Genomic DNA, 26,826 nt, shown 5'->3' with positions numbered 1-26,826 from the left:
AAGTAAGGAAAATGTGTCATTTGAAGAATGGTATTAAATCTGCAGATCTATGGCTGAAGCCTGTGATGTTGAATGGTGCTGTGCTCTGTTGTGTGCTTTGCCAGCTTCCTCTTGGGATCTGTGCTTGTCTGGCAATGTGATAGTGGGGAACATATCTCTGAGACCTAATGGTAAAAGTAATGATTAATGGAGCAACTGGCAGGATGCAGATAATAGGCTGAGGGGTGACTGATGACCTGCAATGCAATTTTGTGGGGGGGGGGATCTCCCTGCAGAGTGAGTATCTCTGGTGTATCTGCTCCCTGATGATGGTGATTTCTATGGAAGGTCTCCTGCGTTTTATAAGTTGCCTGAGTCAGGAGCAGATAATTTCAGGAATCTATGAGAGAAACAACATCACTATTCTCTAGAGTTTAATTCTTTTGTCTGTGTGTTTGGCTTCTTGTCTATTCTCTTGGGCTGAGCCGTGCAATATCGCAGCTCATGTAGTTGCCTCAGACTGTGACTCCAGGTATCAAAACAGCTTCTTCCCTGTAAAATGTAAAAGTAGAAATTCTTCTGACTCACCTGTAAAAAGAGGCAAAATGCTTTTTCAATTTGTGGAAAAACTGATAAACATTATGGCCGCTTGCCTTAGAAGACCTTATTTAACCCTAACTGGTATCTTAGTCCAATAGCATTCGAGAGACATGAAGAGGAATGAGCTAGTGTTACTACTAGTGATCTCATAAATCTTAGGAAGGAATTTAATTTTTTTAAGCAGTACTCCTTCTTGTCTTCTGAATAGCAACACGTTGCACATGTAGGGCCTGCAGAAAACAGGTGGAAATTCCGGGCGGAATCCCTGCTGTGGACTCCGCTTGAAATTCCGCCTGCCTCTGTGTCTCAATGATAAGATATGTATAGGGTGCCTCCACTCTCCGCGGCTCTCCGCTGAATGAATTGACATGGCACCCTTTACTTATAATTGAGACACTGAGGCAGGCGGAATTCTGAGCAGCAGGGATTCCGCTCGTAATTTCCGTCTGTATTCCGCAGTATGAACAGACTCTTATACTATATGGACCAAAGTTTTGGAACCACTATATATTTCACCTAAAGGAGCTTTTAGAGCATCCAATTCTAAACCCAACAGCATTAATAAGGAGTTGCTCTCTCAGAGTAGTTGTAATAGCTTCAACTGTTCTGAAAAGATTTTCTACAAGATTTTGGAATGTATCTACATGATTTAAAGGAAAGGTAAGACGAATCTAACCTGGTGATATATCCCTATTGCACATGAGACGCTGTGGAGAGAGGTATCTCTCTTACCTTCCTCCTTGGTGTTGTTCTGGTACAGTTACCCGTGTGCTCCAGTTACCCCAGTGCTCCTAACAGTCTTACCGGAACAGCTCCAAGGAGGAGGGTAAGAAACATACCTTCCTCCTTCACTGCTCCTGTACAATTGGGACATATACGATGGTTCCCCTTTAAACTGTGTCCAAAATGCCTGGGCATGATGAAGCATTAAGATTTTCCTTCACTGGAGCATTGCATCCAAATATGTGCATAATTGGATGCCATGGTCCATGCAATTTCCCAGAACCATTATACGGTATGGATGCAGCCTGGCCTCCATAGACTTTAAACCCTTTAAAAAATGCACAGTCCATGATTGTGGGTTGCACATGGAGTGTCATCTATCAGACACCTGCACTTATGAACCTCATGAATGTGTGTAAAAGGCCTAAGAAAGCAGAGAGCACTGTGTCAGGCTGGAAATAAAACAACATTTCCTGCAGGGCATACAGCAGCTGATAAGGCTTGAGATTTTTTAATAGAAGTAAATTACCAATCTATATGAATTTCTGACACCACTTGATTTGAAAGAAAAAGATTTTCGCTGGACAACCCCTTCAAACTTGTTGTCATCTCTATTCCTTAATATTGTTTTTTTCAGTTTTTTCAGTTCCCTGACACCTGTTAACCCTCAGAAAGAGAAACCTTATGACAAGTTTGATCTGTAAATTAAGATGCGGTGAACAGTTTGTACAAACAACCACAACTGCGGCAGCTCCCGGGTACTTAACTCAAGTGTTTGCAACGCTACGAATCTCAGTTGAGCTGGCGCCACATCTGGCTCCATGTGTTTAATCCTCAGGCCTCTACCTGTCACTTCCGAGTCAGATTAAGCGTTCCTTCTTCCTTTAGTCATGCAGAACATGTCTTGGTGCCTGCATCATTTCTATTTTATATTTTAAGATCACTACATCACATTTAGGTGCACATTTATAAAATGAAAGGAACCAGAAAAGAACGAGAAAGAAGTGGTATTCTTTCCAGTCTGGAGAGCAGAAGAAGTTTTCTATGGGGATTTGCTGCTGATCTGCAGAGTTAAGGGCATGGACAGGGGTGACAGCAGAGAGCACTGTATCAGACTGGAAATAATACACCACTTCCTGCAGGACATACAGCAGCTGATAAGTACTTTTTTTAAAAAAGATTTCTTTTATAGACGTAAATTAAATCAAAGATAAAAGTGAAAGCCAATGTTGTCTTGGGTGGTTTGTTCATCCTCTAAGGAAATAAGTTCATAATAAGATCTTTTCTAATAATTTGAAGGTTTTGAGCTTAATGCCATTCTAAGCTGCATTTTTTGTTTTTTTCCAGGTACTTACCAAGGTCAGTGGGCAGCTGGAATACGCCAGGGTTATGGAGTGCGCCAGAGTGTGCCATATGGAATGGCTGCTGTTATCAGGTCCCCCCTTCGGACCTCTATAAACTCACTCCGCAGTGAGCACACCAATGGGACAGCAATGCATCCAGATACCTCCTGTGGGGTGGCTGGCAGCCCGGCCGTTTCTAGAGGGGGGTTTGTATTGATGGCCCACAGTGACGCTGAAATGTTAAAGAACAAGAAGAAGGGAATCTTTAGAAGGTCTATCCTCAGTGGCCTGAAGCTTCGAAAGTCAGAATCAAAAAGCTCCCTCGCCAGCCAGCGGAGCAAACAGAGCTCATTCCGCAGTGAAGCCGGCATGAGCACTGTGAGCTCCACCGCAAGCGACATCAATTCCACCATTAGCCTGGGTGAGGGGGAGACTGAACTTTCGGTGATCGAAGATGACATAGATGCCACCACAACCGAAGTCTACATGGGGGAATGGAAGCATGACAAGCGGTCTGGTTTCGGAGTTAGTCAACGCTCAGACGGTCTAAAGTATGAAGGAGAATGGGCCAATAATAAGAGGCACGGGTATGGGTGCATGACTTTTCCTGATGGGACAAAGGAGGAAGGGAAATACAAGCAAAATGTTCTGGTGAGCGGAAAAAGGAAAAATCTGATCCCACTCAGAGCCAGCAAGATCCGGGAGAAAGTGGACCGGGCCGTGGAACAAGCTGAAAGGGCGAGTAACATTGCCAAGCAGAAAGCAGAGATAGCAGCTTCAAGGTGAGGATGGTGCATTCTAGGGGATTTTCCTGTACTGTATATGGGTGAATTTGTTGGGACAAAGCACTGGGCTCCTCCTGAAGCTCATAATGCTTTTTTTTTAAACAGATGTTACCCTGCAAATTACATACATGTTTTACAGTTAAATGCATCTAAATGTCATCAGCCATTTCAGGCTGCAGAGAGTATGGTGTACTTCAGTGGAATTTGTGACCCTTCCTGACTTCATTATCCCCTAATATTGCTTGTTGTATATATACCTTCCTGACTTCATTATCCCCTAATATTGCTTGTTGTATATATACCTTCCTGACTTCATGACCACATCCTTATGTCACATATCTGCAGTTCTGAAAACATGATACCTTTATTAAAGGGGTTTTCCCATAAAACAAAGTTGATAGCATAGTTGGCAAAATAGTATGTGTACCAAATACATATATGTAAAGGAGTACAAATGTGCATGTATTTTTTTATGTAAAATGACTTACGTCACTGTACGGTTTTAATCCCTCATGGATCATGATCCTGACCCTGATCCTGCTGTTGCCATTCAGCAAACCATGTATCCCCCAATCCCCAATTGCTTACATACAGCTAGTAGAGCCTAACAAGCAATATGCAGTTGCACTGAGCATGCTTGACTATCTCAATGGAAGCGCTATGAAGGTCATAACCAAAGGCAACGGGCCAAAAAAAAAAGAAGCACATAAGGGATTAGTATGTTTTTTATATAACTCTGAAATAGTACATTTTAGTACAAATATGGTTCACTTTACATAATGAATCAGTTTAGATAAATTATCTTTGTGGTACAAATTGCAGTTTGCCATCCCACTGTGGTACTGTTAGAGGGCGCTTGACCAGTCCCAAGGACAAAATATGAACCTTATGACATTGTTAAGAAGTTTTGATGTTCTTTATGTCTACCTGTAGAAATCATTATCATAGCTGACATACATATGCTGCATGTGATTCTCTTGTATAAGTTGTAATGATCATGTGTAAGCAACAATTTCTAGTGGGGCATTTTCATTTATAATCCCATCATGGTGAAAACTTTATACTGTTGTGGCAATTCTTCTCAAATCCCTCCTCTCCCTGTTGACTTTCGTTAGGAAAAAAAAGAATGTAACTGATCTTACACAATGGATACAAAGCATTTGTATGATAATTGTTAGTTTCGTATATCACCCCTAAAACAGTAGCAGTGTTAAAATACTATCCTACTGCTACTCATGTTGCTACTTAATAATACCCCTACACCAATGATCATGCATTGCCACAACGCTATTACTAAATAAAAGTGATTAGAGTTACATTTAGTTAGGGTGTGTTTACACAGAGAGATTTATCTGACAGATTATTGAAGCCAAAGCCAGGAACAGACTATAAATATAGCACAGATCATAAAGGAAAGACTGATATGTCTCCTCTTTTCAAATCCATTCCTAGCTTTGGCTTCAATAATCTGTCAGATAAATCTGTCTGTGTAAACACACCGTTAGTTCTGTTTCCCTTTTCTTCTCCATCCAGCTCAGCCCATCATGAAGACTTTTTTCAGCCCCAACAATGATATTGAATCTTCTATGCTCCCACGCACTAATAGTACCTGAGTTTGCCTCCACATAGTAACAGTGGCTCCTAAAGGGGTTCTCCAGCCTCAGCAAAAAATTTAGAATTTAGAGTGACACTTCCTGGTTCCTAGTAACCTCGGCCAGTGAGTGGCTGGGCAGGGAGTTCCTGCGGATCAACATGTCACAGGAACCAGGAAGCAGTGGTGAGTGTTTTGGGGCTGGGAGTATTAAAATGGCAGCTATGGGGGTTTATGGCAGGTGAGTATGACTTTACTTTTTATTTTTCTGTCACACAGCCAATTGTAAAAAATTGCTGGGGCTTAACAAGTGCCTCCATGCAGTAGTAGTTCCCTATTATTGCCTGTATACAGTGACAGTGTCTTCTTTTGTGTCTGAACCCAGTAATTCTGCTCTCAACACAGTTAAAGTCCAGCCTAAATGAAAAATTTACATAATGAAGAATGTATACTTACCCGTCCCTGTGCCCCCACAGCACTGCATCACTGCTACCGGACACCCAACAGTCTCCTGCAGCTCCCTACCGCTCATGTCACGTCACAACCCATGGAATGCCAGTCAGTGACAAGCAGGAGACTGCTGCAGTCACTGATTGGCTGAGCGGGTACTTTCCCCCAGGTCGTGACATACCAGGAAGGCAGGAGAAACTGTAGCCCATGGCAGTCAGGGAGCTGGTGACGTGGGGCTGTGTCTGCACGGAAATGGGTAAGTATACATTCTTTATTATGTTCCAATACCCCCAAAATTTGTTTCATTCTGGACGAAGTTCTCCTTTAATGTACTTCCTTAGTGCCTCCGCACACAGTAAATACCCCAGTAGTGCCACCATGCACATTAAGAGCCTCATAGTGCACTGGGTGTTCAGGTGAGTAAAGTGGTAGGGTATCAGTCTCAAGAGCCCCATAGTGCCCACACACAGTAAGTGTGTGGGCACTAAAGGGGCACTTACAGTATGTGGGAGCATTAATGAGGTACATGCCCTGGTAAGTCTAGCTAATGTCCTTTTTATCACCGCTCGCTGGCCTGTTTGCATCTGCCTGCCCTGTGTTACTGACAGCCATTAGATAAAGACGTCATGATCTGGAGATGTCATGGGCTGGACTTACCTGGGCTTCTACCAGGCTGGGGAGGGCCTCATTTGCATATGAACAGATAGAGAGAGGACTGTTGGGAATCATAATGACTTAGCTTATCTATATCCATGAGCTTATTTACAGCCTTGTTTTCCTGTTCCCAGGTCCACTTTAAGTTATGCTTACAGCAGTCACCAGCTACATTGGGGGACAGAGAGTCACAAGACATAGCTTTAGGAAAACAGCTAAATTAAGAGAAAGAAAGTGGTAGGGTGGCGTTACATGGCACCCTGCATTAAATAATTCTTTCTTCTGATCATGTTTATAGAGGCAATATAGTGCCTGATCCTATAGTGATGATCAACATGGCGTCATTTATTTTTTTAATCTAGTGTGCATGGACTGCTCCAGGTGTTTTCCCATGAAGTGCTGTATGTGCAGCTTTGATGTGATGTTTAACCTTCCGTGGCTACATTCTATCACATACATGTCAGTGCCCCCCCCCCTCCCACACACACACACACATACACACATACACCTACACACCTTCACTTATTACACAGGATGACTGTATAGAGGGAATTCCTCCACTTGACCCAATTCCCCTCCTCCTAATCCATTAAGGCTTTATGCTGTGCTGCCACACGTCTGCCCTCTTGAATCACCTTGCAGCAGTCAGAGGCAGCATCCTGTGCGCTCCGAGCTCCACTACATAACCTCACTGTTCCGCCCACATCTGTGACAGACGGGTTCTTTGTGCCACGTGAGCTGGGAGTGAATCATCTCTTTGCCTGTCATGAGTAGCATGACCTCACCATGCGGGGTGATGAGCTGACACTACAGATGGGAAAGTTACAGACCAGGAGGAACTAACTGATCTCTCGCTGTCTGCATCAGTATTTGGTATATCCCTGGCTCTGCATGGCCTCCATAAGTCTCTGTAACACTGACCTAAACAGCCAGGACTCCAGACCGATCCATTTAACCTGCACTAATACATGTTTACAAACTATGAAGACAGAAAAGCTGCTAATGTGCTAAACTAACTTAGACTAGGAACATGCTCATATACCCTCAGGCCCCTTTATGGATCTGTAATTGTGGACAGCAATAGCCCATTGATATGAATGGACCCTTTTACACATCCATAGTTGCTACAGATCCGTAAAAGGGCCATGATCCATGTCACAAAAATACTTGCAAGGCAAATACGGGCCATATTTGTGGATCAATGGGTCTGTGCAAATGCTGTTAGTTTCCCTTAAAGTTAGTTAACCTGCTGTTAGTTTCCCTTTAAAGCGACTCTGTACCCACAATCTGACCCAACAAACTACTTGTACCTTCGGATAGCTGCTTTTAATCCAAGATCTGTCCTGCGGTCCGTTTGTCAGGTGATGCAGTTATTTTCATAAAAAATTACTTTAAAATTGCAGCTTTGTGCCCTACGGGAGTATCTGTGCCCTAACTGTGCACCACCCCTTCGTCCCTCCTCCCCGCCCTCCTTATTATTAGGAATGCTCCAGGCAGATTGCTTCCTATTCCCCACCTGTATCAGCCCGGCACATGGGCTGGATCGTTTAGACACCTGTGCAATGTTCAAACAGAAGTAAATGTTCCAGTGGCATTCCTAATGATGAAGAGGGTGAGGAGGAGGGAAGGAGGGGTGGTGCAAAGTTAGGGCACAGATACGCCCGTAGGGCACAGGCTTCAATTTTAAAATTACTTTTTTATGACAATAACTGCATCACCTGCCGAACGGACCGCAGGACAGATCTTGGATTAAAAGCAGCTATCCGAAGGTACAAGTGGTTTGGGGGGGGGTCAGATCAGATTGTGGGTACAGAGTCACGTGCTGCCCCTTCTCTCAATGGCAGCAAATCTGAATAAACCCAACTCTATAGGACACTGTCTCATTAATACACTAGTGGGTTCACACTACGTATATTTCAGTCAGTATTTTGGTCCTCATATTGCAACCAAAACCAGGAGTGGATTAAAAACACAGAAAGGATCTGTTCACACAATGTTGAAATTGAGTGGAAGGCCGCCATTTAATGGCAAATATTTGCTGTTATTTTAAAACAACGGCTGTTATATTGAAATAATGGCCGTTATTTACTGTTATATGGCGGCCATCCACTCAATTTCAACATTGTGTGGACAGAGCCTTTCTGTGTTTTCAATCCACTCCTGGTTTTGGTTGCAATATGAGGACCTTAATACTGACTGAAATATACGTAGTGTGAACCCAGCCTAATTAGGCTACATTCACACAACATAAATTTTCTATTAATCATGGCCATTGTTGCCGATTTGCAACAAGGCGTGATTAATAGAAAATTTACATTGTGCTGCAGTCTATGGAATCACGGCTGTAGTATATACACATAGTATATGCTCCGGCCAGGATCCTCTAGCGACCGCAACGAAAACTGACATGTCAATTTTGTGCAGCCGCTATTCATTGAATAGCGGCCGCACAACACTGACAGTGCACACAATGGAGAGTGCGGCTTTTCCTGCTGCTCTTTCCATTGTGTGCAATGTTGAATTGGGTGTCAGTGAAGTTTATATACTTAATTTCTATTGAATTGGGATGTGGGCGCATCCGTGTACTGCAGTACCAGCTGGGATAAACTGCACTGACACTGGCCGTTCTGTGACCCGGCCGGGGCACAGAATGCCTGGTGTCATACATTGTGTGAACGTGGCCTTATCCTAAATTAAATAAAGACATTATGTGCCACAACTTACTACCAAATAATAATCTATGACGTCCAGAATATAGTAGATACAATTTTATTGTTTAAAATTTTTTAGACAAACAGTATAAAGTGCATCATGCCACAAAACCAGCACCCCAGGCTATTCAGCATAAGATAGAACAATGGTATAATATGTTGCACACAAACACCTATAGTGAGCCAGTAACAAAGCAACTGATCCTATGACCTAGTTAATCATCAATAAATGAGCTGCACTGCTCAACTATACGTATGAACCTCACAGATTAAAGTAGCCTTAAACTAGGCCCCGCACCATTTTCCCTGGCCGAATTAAGTAAGAGGCGCCTGACTCGACCCTGTGCCTGGCATACCAAAAAATAACTTCTATTTGCCCATTATATAACTACAATAAGGCTGAGTTTACACTGCATTTTCAAATTTGTTTCTCTGTTTCCGTTACAGTATGTTAATTTTTCTTTAGTAAGTCAATGGAAAATGGGTTCTGGAGTATGGCATACAACAACATATTTTTTATTATCTGTTTTTGCATCCTTTTTTTTCCATGCATGTTAAACAGACAGTAAAAACGCAGCCTAAACCTAGTCTGAGGCTGCATTCACACGTTCTGTGTTCCGCACGGAACACAGACGTGGAATGCCTGTAACGGACTTCTCCCTCCGCCTGGGCAGTATCTGTGATAAGATGCTGGGAGCGGGGGAACTGTACAGATGTGCGGCGCGCTGTAATGAATCAGCCGCGCAGCGCTGTCATTAAAACACGGCGCATATCTGTACAGTTCCCCCGCTCCCAGCATCTTATCACAAATACTGCCCAGGCGGAGGGAGAAGTCCGTTACATTATTGCGGAACACGGAACGTATGAATGCAGCCTTAGGCTCAGTATTTTGGTCAGTATTTTGCATCCAAAACCAGGAGTTGATTGAAAACACAGAAAGGCTATCTTCACAACCTGTTGAAATTGAGTGGATGGCCGCCATTTGATGGCAAATAATTTACAACCGCCATTATTTAACATTAAATGGCAACCATCCAGTCAATTTCAACAATGTGTGAACATAGTCTTTCTGTGTTTTCAATCCACTCCTGGTTTTGGTTGCAAAATATTGAGCAAAAATACTGTGTAGGAACATAACGGCCGTTTTTGCAGATTGCAACACTGGCTGATATTTATTGTAAAAAGTGTGAAATAACATTATTTTCTATGGAACAACAAGTGTATACTGTCAAGGCCGTGGCGAAGTCCAGTGTTCCAGGCCGCCGCTGCCATTCCCCTTCTCCCTCTGGTCCCGATAGAAGGCGCAGGAGCCTAGATGCGGGACTCCGGCGCTGCTGTTTGTTCGGCCCTGCAAAGCAGTTTACCATCCAGCTCTCCTGATCCCGGGCGCGCGTGCGTCCTTGTCTGCTAGGGCCTGAGCGTTCTGGCTGTCACAGATTTAAAGTGGCAGTGTGCTCCTAATTAGTTGTTGCACCAATCACATGCCCCTATAAATAAGCACCCTCCCTTAGAGTGTGGTTTAAGCTCGCGTTGTTCCTGCCCGTTGTTCCTGCTCGTGGTTTCTGCCCAGTGCTACTAGCCCTTGTTTCTGCTGTCTGTGGTTCCTGCCGTGAGTCCTGCTCCCGGCAGGAGCTCCCGACTCCCGGACGTACTTTACATTGTGTTCTATGGTTAATTGGAGCGCATACACTCCAATTTCAATTGGACAATTAACTTGAAGTGATGTTCACCCGGCCGGTACTGCGGTACCATACAGGTGAACATCATAGACAGCAGCCATTCTGTGACATGGCTGTGTCGCAGAACAGAAGCTGTTTTTACAGCGTTTAAATGTGGCCTAAGACTGTAGGTACTATAATATAGTATATACTTACCATAATAATCCTTGTATAATGAAAACACTCTCAAATATTTAAGAGTATAATTTCCCTAATACTGCCTGAGGCCCCCTTCACATGTCCGTGGCTATTTTTATAGTAAGGAAATAGTGATCAGCAAGCCTTTTAGGAAGCCTTGTAAAAATGGGGGGGGGGGGAACCCCAAAAACCACATACTTGCTTGCTGTACGCTGCAGATGTGTCCTCCTCCTGCTTCTCTTTTACTTTCCTGGCAATTCGTGCGCATGACTGATGTCATTCATGTGCCGCAATACTAGAGGGGGGGAAGGTAGCGGCCTCTTGTGGCTGGGGGTATAGTGCTGTCTCCAGCCACAAGAGTGATTGACAGGGTTTGGAGCCAATGTCTCCCAGCCCGGTCAATCAGAGCACCTCAGAGCCCTCTTTGTGGAAGAATATATCTACCACAAGGCTGTTGTCTTTGTTCAAAAAAATATAAGTACCACAAGGCTAGGTTGACGCTAGCTAGCCTTAAATGACTGTATTATTACATTCATATTACAGCTAACAAGTCTAATGACCGGAACCAATAGCTGTCAGTCCAGATCATCATAGTAACATAGTAAATAAGGTTGAAAGAAGACAAGAGTCCATCAGGTTCAACCTAGGAAAATCCTACTGTGTTGATCCAGGGAAGGCAAAAACCCCCATGAGGCAGACGACAATTGTCCCGTCACAGGGAGAAAACTCCCTCCCGACTCCAATGGCAACCAGAACAATCCCTGGATCAACATATCACCGGAAATCTAATGCCCATAACTTCTAATATTATATTGTTCAAGAAAAGCATCCAGGCCTCCCTTGAACTTATTTAATGAATCGGCCATGACAACATCATGTGGCAGAGAGTTCCACAGTCTTACCGCTCGTACAGTAAAGAACACGCGTCGATGCTGATTATAAAACCTTCGTTCCTCTATACATAGAGGATGCCCCCTAGTCATGGTTACAGACCTAGGAGTAAAAAGACCACTACAAAGATCTCTGTACTGTCCATTCATATATTTGTACATTGTGATCAGATCGCCCCTAAGACGTCTTTTTTCCTAGCATAAATAACCCCAAGCTTGATAACCTGTCCTGGTACTGTAACCCACCCATTCCCTTAATGACCTTTGTTGCCCTTCACTGCACCCGCTCCAGTTCAGCTGTGTCCTTCTTATATACCACTGCCCAAAACTGTACACAGTATTCCATGTGTGGTCTGACCAGTAATTTATAAAAAGGCAAAACTATGTTCTCATCTTTAGCATCTATACCTCTTTTGATGCACCCCATTATTTTATTAGCCTTGGCAGCTGCTGCCTGGCGCTGATCACTAAAGTTGAGTTTGCTGTCCACCAATACCCCCAGGTCCTTTTCGGAAGTAGTTTTACCCAGTGTTTTATTATTTAGCACATAACTGTACTTATTATTTCTACGGCCCAAGTGCATAACCTTACATTTATCCACATTAAACTTTATTTGCCATTTCCCCGCCCAAGCCTCTAGCTTCTCCAAATCCCTCTGTAATATGATATTATCCTCCTCTGTACTGATTACTTTACCCAGTTTAGTATCATCTGCAAAAATGGAGATTCTACTCAACAAGCCCCTCAACAAGATCATCGGACCCCAGCTCAGGCTGGGATTTGTGTCTGTAAAATGTCTGTAAAAATACATTCACATTAGGCTAGTGTGAACCCAGCCCTTTACACAAATATTACTGCACTCACAGTAAAGGAAATAGAGTGATGGTTATGTAAAGATTTACTGTTTGATGTAGCAGTAAATGTAGGAAGGTAATTGTGTCTTAATCTGCTGGGTCAGGTCAGAATCTGCTGGTCCCCCTCAAGCTTTATCCTGCTATACACCATCAATAATTTACACAGAATCCATTTCTAATGCACATGTTACAGCATGATATCAGTTGGGAACATATTACAGGCTGAGTATTTGCCACACAGTGAGCAGCTATGAATTATGTATATCTTGTTATACTGTTAGGGAGCCTCTCCTCATCCAGCACCGCATTGCCATAGATGTAAGGATTTCCTTGTCCCTGCTACTTTTTTTCTAAGCATTTTCCAGCATTAGTAAATGAAAGCTTAAAGGAGAAGTCCAGGCAGGGACTTTTTTTTAAACTTGCCGGGGAGGAGGTGGGTAAAAAAAATTATATGCGGCTATGTCAGTACACTAGCGCAAACTTTTAAACAGCTTAGGAGCTCCCGACATTATTATCATGATGCTGGGAGCTCCTAGGTCCAGACCACAGAACACAGTCCATGTACGGAATGAATTATACGGACATGTGACTGACCCAATAGCCACACAAGCATTTGTTTGCTTGATGTTACCTGTTGTTCTACTGACCTTTGCCTGTACCTTGTGTTTCCCTTTGTCTTTGTGATTTGGTTCTGACGTGCTACTCCTGAACTTTCTGACCTTGGCTTGGTATTTGACTTTGTCCTTCCTTTGTGATTGAGTTCTTCATGTATACTCCTGGTTTGGCCTGGCTAGTCTGACTTGTTGTCCTTTTCCCTATCCCTCACATTATCTTAGCAAAGGATCGTTGTCAAGTTGGGGCCACTGTTTGGCGTCAAGTAGGTAGGGACAGCAGGAGGGTTTAGTTGCAGGGCTGCACTCACCCTTCACCCCTCATGACATTACAATTGAACCTTATCCAATATTATTTTTAAAGGGGAACTCCGGTTAAGAAATATTTAATCCTTTTCAATCCCAACCCATAATCTAAGTTTGTAATAGGCTTCTATTACATGAATTGGACTGTTGGTCTGCAGCACATCCTGACTTACACCCTGAAGCTGCTGAAAATCCTCACTTCCTGGTCCACTTTGTCTCCACTCCTCTCTCCTTCCCCTCCTTTCTGAGACACAGGTTAAAGGGGATAAGAAAAACTTGTTTTCTATTAATAGTACATTAAAAGTTATATAGATGTGTCTATACAATGCGTTACTGTATCTGTACATTTCTGTCACACTGGTAGCTGATAGAAATCCAGCAAGTGAAAAAAAATGGCCCCTGTTCCAATCCATATTGTCTCCTGCTCCCACTGCTCTGCCACCTTAGGAGACAAATCTTCCATGCCTCTGTCTCACATTGTGTGTGTTTGCTGATTTTGCAGACAGGGGGCAGGGCGTGATGTCATAGGAGGCTTGGCTGGATAACCCAATCCCCTGACTGATTCACCATCTCTCTCCGGCCAGAGGCAGGTACAGCACTAATTTTACTGATTGTGTGGGTGGGGGACTGTGATGATCAGCTGAGGGAAAGCATTGCATTCTGGGAAATGCTAAACCAGGAAGGACAGAAACACAATACAGAGCAAAAAAACCCAAAAACAAATAGATTTTCGGTAGTTTCAAAAGTGGGATAGACAGGTAAGTAATGCTATATGCTTCTGTAGAAGTTTAATTTTTTTAACCTCTACCTGGAGTTCCCGTTTAAGTTATCTCTGTCTCTTCTGTTGCCAGGCAAGCTGTAGCCCCTCATCTGTAACCCCACCCACCACTGACATCACACAAGGATCACCTGGACAAGGATAGGGAAACAACATCCTCTTCTGAGTAATACAAAAAAGGAGACACTAATTCAACTCTCTCTCTCTAATCTATCTATGTAGATGAATAGATAGGCAAAAATAGGTAGATTCTGTGTTTACTGTGCAAAGCAGAAGCAGAGGGGAGGGCAGATCCAACAAGACAGAGGCTGGTGCCCAGCAGTTTGTTAGGAGGTGCAATGCATGCAGGGAACTGTAGTTTCACGGATGGTGCCATGATGTAAAATAGGGATCATTTGTAGAAGTTTGAATCTGGGGCTAGGAGCAGCGTAGACAAGTGGGAAAGGTGTCATTGGGGGATCGGTGAGTGCACTTATATGCGTTTTGTTTGTTTTATGTTTTTTATGGGATCACTGGAGTTCCCCTTTAAGGGCTTTTAAGATGTTCCAGACATAGCCAAAAAACATGCCCTCGCCCTTTATTTGCTGGAGTTTTTTGGGATATGTCATTTTTCCTAATATAAAAGGGTATCCTGAAACTTTTGACCCACCCAGTACATTTTTTAATATTATAGTTGAGTTATATTTCCCACATTATCTATGTATGTATATTTATGGGTATATTAAAGGAGAAGTCATTGGAATACATTGTCAAATCCAGACTGAAAATGAGGAGTGGGTGTGGAGCTCCACTTGTTGATTCTAATCGTATTTTTATATGTCTAGCATCAGGCTACAATGTCATCAATCAAACGTCTACACAATAATTTCCCTCATTGGGATCTGTCGTTTGATTTACGGGCTCTTGGGTTGTTGGAAATGGTTTGCTGCAGATTAAAAAAATGTTGTACAAAGTTATACAAAGGTGGCAAGTCTGCAGCACCCTCTGCTGGCTGGGAGCAAAACATTGGCTATTCAGGCTAAAACTTATAGTTCCATGGCAGCTATGGCCTTGAAACATTAGCAAAATTAGCAGCATGGGGGAGGGGTGCCTGATTCATAGAGACAGTCTCTGTCCAGATGGTGTGTTTCTACAAGGAGCCAGTGTTGTGTGCAGGAGGCCTATGAGTCACTTTCACTCCAGCAGTCACAGAGCAAGAAATTTCCATACACAGAGTGACACTTGTAAGATTTTGTACAGCAGCAGCTCAATACTGAGCTTTGTCCTGTGACAATGACCCAGCTCCATTCACTATGTAATTTAGTCTTTGATCTCCAACAAGACCTGCACATGCCTCACCTAAAATACTCTGTACTGCTGAGGACCCTGCTGCTCATACTATGTGAGTGTCAATCTGTAACCCCTCACAAGATCAGCAGACTGTTCTGTAATACTGGGCCGCTTAGAATACCCAGCTCTTTCCATCTTTTGACAGTATAAGTGACTATTGAATGTAACTACTATATTACTGACCTTATGTGTTATTCTAAAATGCTCTGTGCTGTAGTAGCAAATGCAGAGAGCTTATATATATATCAACCATATCTGTCGCATGTTAATTTATCTTCCCAGATACAACCTCAGACATTCTAGTTTTTCCTGCAACAGACCAACAGGGAATTGACCAATTGTGTGATATCTGGTTCGAAATCACTGAAGATCTGACACGTCCTTGAAGTTTTGCTATTTCGTGCCTTTAATTTCATGACGCACGCACGCACGCACACACACACACACACACACACAGAAGTGGAAGTATTGATTAAACAGGAGAAGTGTAAAAGAGTAGGTAGTGGAAGACTTGGGATAAACTGTATCAGTGACCCAAGAAATATCGACCTGAAGACCCTTTAATGACCTTGAGCTTCTGACAAAATCCAGGACAGCAGAGCCTCCTCCTGATAGATAGCTGGGCATCGTTCACTGTGAAGGAAGAAAAATCAATGGACTCTTCAGGAACCACAGGTTTCAGCATGTCACTTATTATTTACTTCATTAACATGTGGGGGTTTTAGTCAGCTAGAGCTGGAAGTGGACTGAGAGTTTTCTGGGTCCCTGTTAACAATGGTCATGGGCTATTTGGCACTCTCCATAGTTTTATATATTGCTTGGCAAATTTGCTCGTCAGGTGTCTGGAAAAGCTGGGTGACAGCTCATATGACTTATGTCATGGCAGTCTTTCCAAAGCAAATACAACTAAGAACTTGGTGACTGGAATTGTCCTCAATCTAACAGAAGACAATGAGTAAAGGCTTTACGTTTTTAAATAAAAATTTTGGGGTGGGAAGAGGGGAGGGGGTTCCTTCATTATGGTAAGGCCATGTTCACAGTTTTTAAAAAAAATTAAAATAATAGCTGTTATTTGATACTCAAAATGCGGCCGTTATTTAGTGGACAGCACCCGTTATTTTACATTAATCACACACAGATTTTTTTGTTCATCGTCCTTTCACCATATTTTCAATTAAAATCAATGCACCTTTTAAATGGGCCATCATCAACCTGAACTAGAATAATGTATCAATGGCCGTCATTGTAATTGCTACCAAAGTATGTTAAACAACTGCTGTTATTTTCAGTATCAAATTATGTTCGTTGAAAATCGTTGTGTGAACATAGCCTAATGATAGTTTGTGTGGGAGACCCATTCTGTTAGGCCTTATTCACACGATCCATGCCGCGATCCGGAGTAGGATCGTGGCACGGATCCCCTAGCCAGAACAGATAGCTCAGAAACAGCCCTAAAGGTTTTTTTTTTCTAAAATAATCTATAATTCTTCACCTTTAGCAGGGGATGGCAAATTTTAGCCTGAGGGGCCAGCACACAGCACTGGCCCATGTATCGCAGGCTAGCAGCCCATCCTTCAAGGACCACTTTTGCCCTTACCTATTATTACCCTCCCCACACCACTGGGGGGAAGGTAGATGCCTCACGTGCCACAGAATTAGGGTATTGGGGCCAGTGTACCCAGCCTTAGTTAGACTCTGTGATTGGCTTTGGCTGTGAAGGCCAGCCCCAACATTCTAATTCAGACACGTGACTCCAGGGGAGTTATTTATCACACTGGCTCAGCAGCTTCTCCCTAATATCCTACATGATTTCTGAAGGAATAAGGAAAGATATAAAGCAGCTTCTCCTGTGTGTGCAGTGGATGCAGCCAGTCTCCAGCCTCCATGTCCTGAACAACTCAGAACTAGACTAGATGGAGCAGGTGGTCTTTTCCTGCTGACAATCTTCTATGTTTCTGACTAATTATTTACCATACACAAAGAAACACTGCTAACAATGCCAGATCCCTGTGATATAGAGGTCAGCGATAGTGATATACAGGGGGTCACACATAGTGATATAGAGAAGGGTCACACATAGTGATATAGAGGTCACACAGTGATATAAAAGGTCACTGTGGGGGCACGCAATAGCACGCACACACACACACAGCCTGCTGCAGCCATAGAATACACACACAGCCTGCTGCAGCCATAGCACACACACAGCTTTCTGCAGCCATAGCGCACACCACACACAGCCTGCTGCAGCCATAGCACACACACACAGCTTGCTGCAGCCATAGCGCACACCACACACAGCCTGCTGTAGCCATAGCGCACACACACACAGCTTGCTGCAGCCATAGCGCACACCACACACACACAGCCTGCTGCAGCCATAGCACACATACACACAGCCTGCTGCAGCCATAGTGTGCACACGCACACACACACACACACACAGCTTTCTGCAGCCATAGCACACATGCACACAGCCTGCTGCATCCATAGCACACACACACAGCCTGCTGCAGCCATTGAACACTGAAGAAAAACACACAATATTCTCCTAGAGAGAAAACACCACACTGAGGACAGAGGTTACTGCTATACTACTTATGTCTTCTCCTCCTCCTCTATATTACACAGGATATCTTCATATTACACTGCTGCCCATATACAGTCATCCAGCATCCAGGAAGAGAACAGCACAGATCTCCCCCACACAATGGACTCTTCCAGCTCAGAAACAAACTGCCAAATAGTGACTGACAACTTTTCCATGACCCCCTTATGTAAAAGGGCCAGTGTCCTATTAGAATGTTGTTCATAATATATATTCATGAGCAAAACTTGTAAAATTCATATCAAAATTCAATTCTACATTTTTTAAAGATTTTTTTTAAAGCTGGAGTCGGAGTCGGTACATTTTTTTCCGACTCCAGCCAAAGCTAGCTCGGACTCAGACTCCAGCCAAAACTAGCTCCGACTCCGACTCCACCTCCACAGCCCTGGTAAGAATGCAGAGCCATAGGCCATAACTGTGCCGAGCATTACAGTGGATTTCACTGTGAAATTCGCTGGGTGAAATTTGCTGCAATGTGGTATGTGTGAAACTGGCCTCAGTTTCATGTAGAATACTGATGTTGGATTTTGTAGCAAAAGGGAGTTTGTGAAATAACTAAAGATGATCAAGGATTTGTTTAGGAATAAGTGAATCTGCCATTCAGTATATGTTGGATGATGTTGTGAACAATGATAATGGAAGTACCCCTCCTGAGAGCAGTCACATCCTTACGACCTTCAAAACAGCAGACACTCACTTCCCACCCACTTCAACTGATCGCTTCTCGGCTGGGATATCACTCAGCACACTCAGGTCTCCATGTCAAGTTTCAAGAATTGCGTACTTCATGTTATCACATTGAGATATCGTACACACACAGACAACTACACAAGTCATATTAGTGAAATGATATTGTGATGTTTTCTCTTATAATAAGTGAGGTGTGATGTCATTACTCGTATACAAATGTATAATGTATACGATGTAATGTTAACACTTTACTGCACATAGAAAGAGTGAAAATATCAGAGTTGTGTTAGCAAAGGAGAGAATTAGGGAGGCACTCTAGTAGAAAGAGATGTGAGCAAGTCATTTTAATAGAAGGAGAAGAGTGGGAAAGCCATTTTGGTATAGGGAAAAGAACAGGGAGGCATTCTAGTAGAGGGAAAAGTTCATGGAGGAATTATAGTACAGAAAAGTTATTTTAGTACAGTTAAAAGAACTACAATGTATTCTACTAGCAGGAGATGATCTGGGTGGCATTCCAATTGAGAGCGAAAAGAAAAAAGAGTTAGAGGATTTGGCGGGCATTTTAATAGAGGGAGATCAGGGAGACATTATAGTAGTGAGAGATCAGAGAGGCATTTTAGTAGTGAGAGAACTTAGAGACATTCTAGTAGTGAGAGAACTTAGAGGCATTATAGTAGTGGGAGATCAAGGAGGCCTTCTAGTAGTGAAAGAACTTAGAGGCATTCTACTAGTGGGAGATCAGGTAGGCATTCTAGTAGTGGGAGATCAGGTAGGCATTCTAGTAGTGGGAGATCAGGTAGGCATTCTAGTAATGGAAGATAAGGGAAGCATTCTAGTAATTGGAGATCAGGGAGACATACTAGTAGTGAGAGATCAGGAAGGCATTCTAGTAGTGGGAGAACAGGGAGGCATTCTAGTAGTGGGAGATCAGGTAGGCATTCTAGTAGTGGGAGATCAGGGAAGCATTCTAGTAGTGGGAGATCAGGTAGGCATTCTAGTAGTGGGAGATCAGGTAGGCATTCTAGTAGTGGGAGATCAGGTAGGCATTCTAGTAGTGGGAGATCAGGTAGGCATTCTAGTAATGGAAGATCAGGGAAGCATTCTAGTAATTGGAGATCAGGGAGACATACTAGTAGTGAGAGATCAGGAAGGCATTCTAGTAGTGGGAGAACAGGGAGGCATTCTAGTAGTGGGAGATCAGGGAGGCATTCTAGTAGTGGGAGAACTTAGGTATGCTAGTAGTGAGAGATCAGGGAAGCATTCTAGTAGTTGGAGATCAGCGAGGCATTATAGTAGTGAAAGAACTTAGAGGCATTCTAGTAGTGGGAGATCAGGGAGGCATTCTACTAGGGGGAGATCAGGGAAGCATTCTAGTAGTTGGAGATCAGTGAGGCATTATAGTAGTGAAAGAACTTAGAGGCATTCTAGTAGTTGGAGATCAGGGAGGCATTCTAGTAGTGGGAGATCAGGGAGGCATTATATTAATGAGAGAACTTAGAGGCATTCTAGTAGTTGGAGATCAGGGAGGCATTCTAGTAGTGGGAGATCAGGGAGGCATTATATTAATGAGAGAACTTAGAGGCATTCTAGTAGTGAGAAATCAGGGAAGAATTCTAGTAGTTAGAGATCAGGGAGGCATTATAGTAGTGGGAGATCAGGGAAGCATTATAGTAGTGAGAGAACTTAGAGGCATTCTAGTAGTGAGAGATCAGGGAAGCATTCTAGTAGTGGGAGATCAGGGAGGCATTTTAGTAGTGGGAGATCAGGGAAGCAGTATAGTAGTGGGAGATCAGGGGAGCGTTCTAGTAGTGGGAGATCAGAGAGGCATTCTAGTAGTGAGAGATCAGGGAAGCATTATAGTAATGAGATAACTTAGAGGCTCCTAGTAGTGGGAGATCAGGGAGGCATTCTAGTAGTGGAAGATCAGGGAAGCATTCTAGTAGTGGGAGATCAGGGAGGCATTCTAGTAGTGGGAGATCAGGGAGGCATTATAGTAGTGGGAGATCAGGGGAGCATTATAGTAGTGAGAGAACTTAGAGGCATCCTAGTAGTGGGAGATCAGGGAGGCATTCTACTAGAATGCTTCCCTGATCTTCCACTACTAGAATGCCTCCCTGATCTCCCACTACTAGGATGCCTCTAAGTTCTCTCACTACTATAATGCTCCCCTGATCTCCCACTACTATAATGCCTCCCTGATCTCCCACTACTAGAATGCCTCCCTGTTCTCCCACTACTAGAAATGCCTTCCTGATCTCTCACTACTAGAATGTCTCCCTGATCTCCCACTACTAGGATGCCTCTAAGTTCTCTCACTACTATAATGCTCCCCTGATCTCCCACTACTATAATGCCTCCCTGATCTCCCACTACTAGAATGCCTCCCTGATCTCCCACTACTAGAATGCTTCCCTGATCTTCCACTACTAGTGGGAGATCAGGGAGGCATTCTAGTAGTGGGAGATCAGGGAGGCATTATAGTAGTGGGAGATCAGGGGAGCATTATAGTAGTGAGAGAACTTAGAGGCATCCTAGTAGTGGGAGATCAGGGAGACATTCTAGTAGTGAGAGATCAGGAAGGCATTTCTAGTAGTGGGAGAACAGGGAGGCATTCTAGTAGTGGGAGATCAGGGAGGCATTCTAGTAGTGGGAGAACTTAGGTATGCTGGTAGTGAGAGATCAGAGAAGCATTCTAGTAGTTGGAGATCAGCGAGGCATTATAGTAGTGAAAGAACTTAGAGGCATTCTAGTAGTGGGAGATCAGGGAGGCATTCTACTAGGGGGAGATCAGGGAAGCATTCTAGTAGTTGGAGATCAGCAAAGCATTATAGTAGTGAAAGAACTTAGAGGCATTCTAGTAGTTGGAGATCAGGGAGGCATTCTAGTAGTGGGAGATCAGGGAGTCATTCTAGTAGTGGGAGATCAGGGAAGCATTATAGTAGTGAGAGAACTTAGAGGCATCCTAGTAGTGGGAGATCAGGGAGGCATTGTAGTAGTGGGAGATCAGGGAGGCATTCTAGTGGTGGGAGATCAGGAAAGCATTCTAGTAGTTAGAGATCAGGGAGGCATTCTAGTAGTGGGAGATCAGGGAAGCATTCTAGTAGTTGGAGATCAGGGAGGCATTCTAGTAGTGGGAGATCAGGGAGGCATTCTAGTAGTGGGAGATCAGGGAAGCATTCTAGTAGTAGGAGATCAGGGAGGCATTCTAGTAGTGAGAGATCAGGGAAGCATTATAGTAGTGAGAGAACTTAGAGGCATCCTAGTTGTGGAAGATCAGGGAGGCATTCTAGTTGTGGAAGATCAGGGAGGCATTCTAGTTGTGGGAGATCAGGGAGGCATTCTAGTAGTGAGAGATCAGGGAGGCATTCTAGTAGTGGGAGATCAGGGAGGCATTCTAGTAGTGGGAGATCAGGGAGGCAATATAGTGAGAGAACTTAGAGGCATCCTAGTAGTGGGAGATCAGAAAGGCATTCTAGTAGTGGGAGATCAGGGAGGCAATATAGTAGTGGGAGATCAGTGAGGCATTCTAGTAGTGGGAGATCAGGGAAGCATTCTAGTAGTGGGAGATCAGGGAAGCATTCTAGTTTAGGAGAGGCACCTTACAGCTTTCCAGCAAGATTTAAGGCAAATTCTTCCTGCTTGTTTCTACTTGAAATCTCTGTATTTACACAATAATCTTTTTCGGTGTGTTATAATTCAGGTGTGAACTGCCCTGTTATGATGGTGAATTCATTCTTAGGCTATGTTCACACTACGTAAAAAACACGGCCGTATTTCATAACAACGTCCGTATTTGCGCAAACAACGGCTGTTATTTTGCAAATAACGGCCGTTGTTTGCGCAAATACGACCTTTGTTATGGAATACGGACGTGTTTTTTACGTAGTGTGAACCCAGCCTTATAATGTAATACATCACATCAGAAGCTGAACTTGTATAAAGGAGATGATAATTTAAGATTATTGGTGATATGCAATAAGGAGAAAGGAACCAGATGGCCAACTCTTTTCTAAGAAAGAGGTGGGAGGAGATGACAAGTGCTGAACAGGAGAATATTCATGTGGTGGAGCAGAATTCATTGCAGTGTATCTTTTTCTGTTCGTAGACCTGGCATGCACTGTACAGGTGTTGATAAGAAGACATAGTTGTAGATGAGCTATCACTAGAGAGGCCTTGCCAGCATTCTGGCTGCATTCTTAGGCTGTGTTCACACAACAATCTTTTAAGTAAAATGACAGCCACGATATTATTTTAAAATAACGGCCATTGTTTACTGATTTCAGTGAGCAGCCATTGGTCTCAGTGGCCATCAAATTAATGTTTAGGACATTTATTTTAAGTTGTTCACACAGATAGATTTTTTGATTGTCCTTTCACTGTCTTATAAACAACGTTCCATGTAACTCACAAAATGGCTACACCCAAAGGCCATAGCAATGACGGCCACCAAAGTATGATGAATGACAGACATTGTTTTACACTCAAAACAACCGCCACAGTTTTGAGTCTAAATCTTTGTGTAAACATATCCTAATGCTGCATTTTATTTGTCTGCCATTAGAACTCTCTGAAAAGTTTTAATATTAAGAAATAGCAGCTGTCTACCTTAATTATTTGCTGCTGTCAGTGTCCCAGCAGGCCCAGATTAGACCAGTATTGATCCTACAGTCTTATTACAATTCACTCTTCTTTGGTTTCTGCATTTTCCTGGTGGGAGTTATATCATTGCAGATCCTTTTAAAAGACCATTTTATTTTAAATAAGATACACATGTAGCAAAGCTTAGCATGTAATTCATCACAGTGTGCAGTAATGGGATTTCAAAGAAATCTACTATATTATCTTAATCTGAGTGCCTAAAATGCACAGTTAACTGTCACAGTTAGCTCTGCTACATCTATGGCCATTTTTAGTTGTCAATGTCAGCATCCTGTACCCCAAGTGTCAGTGCATCTTCGCCCAGTTCCACCTCCCAAGTATCAGTGTGTCATTGTCATTTACCCCAAGTTTCATTGTGTCATTATTCTGTATCCTAAGGGGAGATTTATAAAGACCGCCATTTTCTGCGCCAGTCTTGCCCAGTGGTTCACAGGCGCAATGCCTGTACATACCAAGTGTCAGAGTGACATTTGTTAAAGGGGTTATACAGCGCTACAAAAACATGGCCACTTTTCCGCCTCTCTTGTCTCCAGATTGGGTGGGGTTTTAAACTCAGTTCCATTGAAGTAAATGGAGCTTAGTTGCAAACCACACCTGACCTAGAGACAAGAGAGGGGGAAAAGTGGCCATGTTTTTGTAGCGCTGGATAACCCCTTTAAAAAGTATCCTTCCAGTTTCCAAGTAGCATAGACTTCCTCCTACCCCACACTTTCTCTTCTTCACTATCAGCCTTTGACGCAAGAAGAAAAGTCAGCTCTAGGCTCCTCTCTTCTCCTTGCCCTCTTACTTGCATCAGTGATCCTATTGCTTTACCCCTTGTCCAGTCTCTCTCCTCAGCAGTAGCGGATTTTAATAGGTCCGTTTTGGACGGTAGCCCGGGGCCCTGAGCTCCTGGGGGGCCCGTGGCCTCCCAAATATGACTTATACTCTCAGTAAAGTATTGTCTCCTGGCTACAGTTCTGCCATGATTTGCAAATATTGCTGCTTTTTTACCACAATTTTGAACAAATCAGGGCATCATAACATATCTATCCTGTACTACGATAGTGTTGCCATAGTTACAGTGGGGTTAGGGGCCCAGGCTTGGTGAACAGCCCGGGGCCCATGGTAAAGTTAATCCACCCCTGCTCCTCAGCTGTCATTTTAATAAAATATTTAAAGCGTAACTATAATTTCAGTAGCCAAAAAATGAAATTCCTCAAATAAAACGCCCTTGTGTTACCCTTTAAAAAAAAACCTAAAATGCGTTAATACGCTCGCTGAGATATCCCCAGTTGTTTGGCTCAGAGGAATAAATGAATTTTTCTTCTGGCTGAGACAAAGTGGGCGTGGCCTATCCCTCATCTCCCTGGCTGGGTCCCTCCATTCACTGACCAGCACCTCAGCAGATGTATCACACAAAGTGGGATTAGATACAGCCCCAACATACAGTTTCACAATGTGAGATTAGATACCGAGCTCCAGCAGATGGTATCACACACAGTGGGATTAGATACAGTCATCTGCTCTCATTACACTGTAGGATAATGTCAGCCATGGAGGTGGGGGCACCTGCTGCAGACCTCTGATAGTGAATGTTATATGTACTATGGAAGGACTACAGCTGTGTTGTGCTGGGACTTATAGTCCTTCACTCAGTGACTCACCTACTCTCCCTTATGCAGTTCATTGGAGCCATGGCTGGCATGTCCCCCTGGGTGAAGCACTGGGTATTTGTCCCTCCATCCATCTCCTCCCCTGCGCTGCTCCTCACACACAACACCCTCAGCTCTGCTAAGCCACCTCTGTGAGGGAAGGGGGGAGAACGTGCTGCTAGGAGGGGGGAGGAGGGTTTGTTTATGTCTCTCTCTGTGTGTCAGGGCTGTTATCTGATCCTCCTGTCAGAGTCCGTACACTCAGGATCTCCAGGGAGAGGGCGTGTCCAGCAGGAATGCAGAGAGGGCTGTAAGGGGATAATCAGCCTTATGTATTTAAAAAACTGTTCATTTTAGGTTATTAATGTATATTGCAAAAATTCTTATCATGACCTACGCTAACTAAAACTGAAAGGTCAAAATATTTTATAGTTACACTTTAACCCCTCTTTTTTCTCTGAAAACAACAAAAAAACGTCAGCATACCGCTCCTTATAGCAATTCTACGCTGTACTTGGAAAGCCTAATGGTCCTTTTACATGGATCGATTATGGTTCAAATCTGCACAATAGCGATTACATTTGAGCAATTATCTGCTTGTGTAAATACAGCTAACGATCAAGCGACCAGCGTGGAATTGTTAATCGTGACCTTTCAACATGTTCTCAATCATCGCTGATAGTTTGCAGATTTGTCTATACAGTCTTTCGCAGATTCATGCTCTGCAAACTTTTGACCCATCTCTAATGTCATTTTTATCTTTTTCCCCTTAGTGACCAAGCCAGTTTGAGCATCATTGCCCAAATAGTTTTTTTTCTTCATTTTTTTTACATTTAAAGCTATAAGAGCTATAATTTTTATTACTTTTTTTTATTGGTATCATTTGACTTTCGGTTTAATTTTTTAAATACAGCATTTACTATGCAGGATAAAAAGTAAATCGTTTGTGGTAATACCAATAAATGTATTTATTTATTTATTCTATGTTATGTACATTTATTTTTAGGAAATTATATACATTTTTGCTTATGGGGGTTATTATCTTATTACATTTTTTCAACTAATCCCATACTTTAGTGCACTGAATTATGATCCTCATGGCTGAGTACTAGTGTATACATGGCAAGTCAAGTCTGCTGGCCTTCAGAAACTACCCATCAGCACCTCCATAAAAGCACTGTCACTAAGAAGTTATACTCCTGAAACATTTGGTCTACTATTGTTTATTCTGCTGTCTCTCTACTCTCTTCTTGACCCAAAGTCTGTTCTCTGCACACTACTCTATAGAAATGTCCCCTATCAATGTGTCAAAGGGAACCTGTCACCTTGGGAGAGCAGGCCTAACCTACCCACTCCTGAATAGAACCCCCCTATACTTACCCCCTCCTGCTGGTCCCACTCCTTATGCTGGTCCCTGTTCCTGGGAAATTGCAGATGCTTCTCTGCACAGTCTTTATTAAAATGAGCAGAGATGAGTCCGATGGTCATAGGAAATCACTGGAGCACCGACCGTTTAGGACAGTCATTGGCTATAGTGTCACATGCACAATTTATGCGACATCATTAAAGCATTTTCAATGGGAGACACCAAAACACAAGGGGTAGGTAGTTTTTCTTTTCTTTTTTTTCTTGTGTGCCCTAGCTTGTAGGGAAATTTAGTTAGTTATCAGAGAACAAGTTTTACGAATACTGCTTTCTTCTGGTTTTCTTCCTCTTAAATTTAAGGTACCTCAGGGATCAGTCCTAGGTCTTCTCCTCCTTCATTTCTATACAGT

At 43.1% G+C, this 26,826-nt stretch overlaps 1 protein-coding gene across 1 annotated transcript in view; it reads left to right on the top strand.

Annotated features, from left to right (window-relative positions):
* The window catches only part of LOC138789789 (junctophilin-3-like), an 84,801-nt gene that overhangs the window by 32,957 nt on the left and 25,018 nt on the right, over positions 1 to 26,826 (top strand). Inside the window, exon 2 of the mRNA XM_069968599.1 lies at positions 2,650 to 3,427. Coding sequence (XP_069824700.1) covers positions 2,650 to 3,427 — 778 coding nt within the window. The remainder of the gene's footprint in view (positions 1 to 2,649; positions 3,428 to 26,826) is intronic.

This window comes from Dendropsophus ebraccatus, chromosome 4 (genome assembly GCF_027789765.1).
Source record: "Dendropsophus ebraccatus isolate aDenEbr1 chromosome 4, aDenEbr1.pat, whole genome shotgun sequence".
Lineage (NCBI taxonomy): Eukaryota > Metazoa > Chordata > Amphibia > Anura > Hylidae > Dendropsophus > Dendropsophus ebraccatus.
This window is presented reverse-complemented; position numbering and strand designations above follow the sequence as displayed.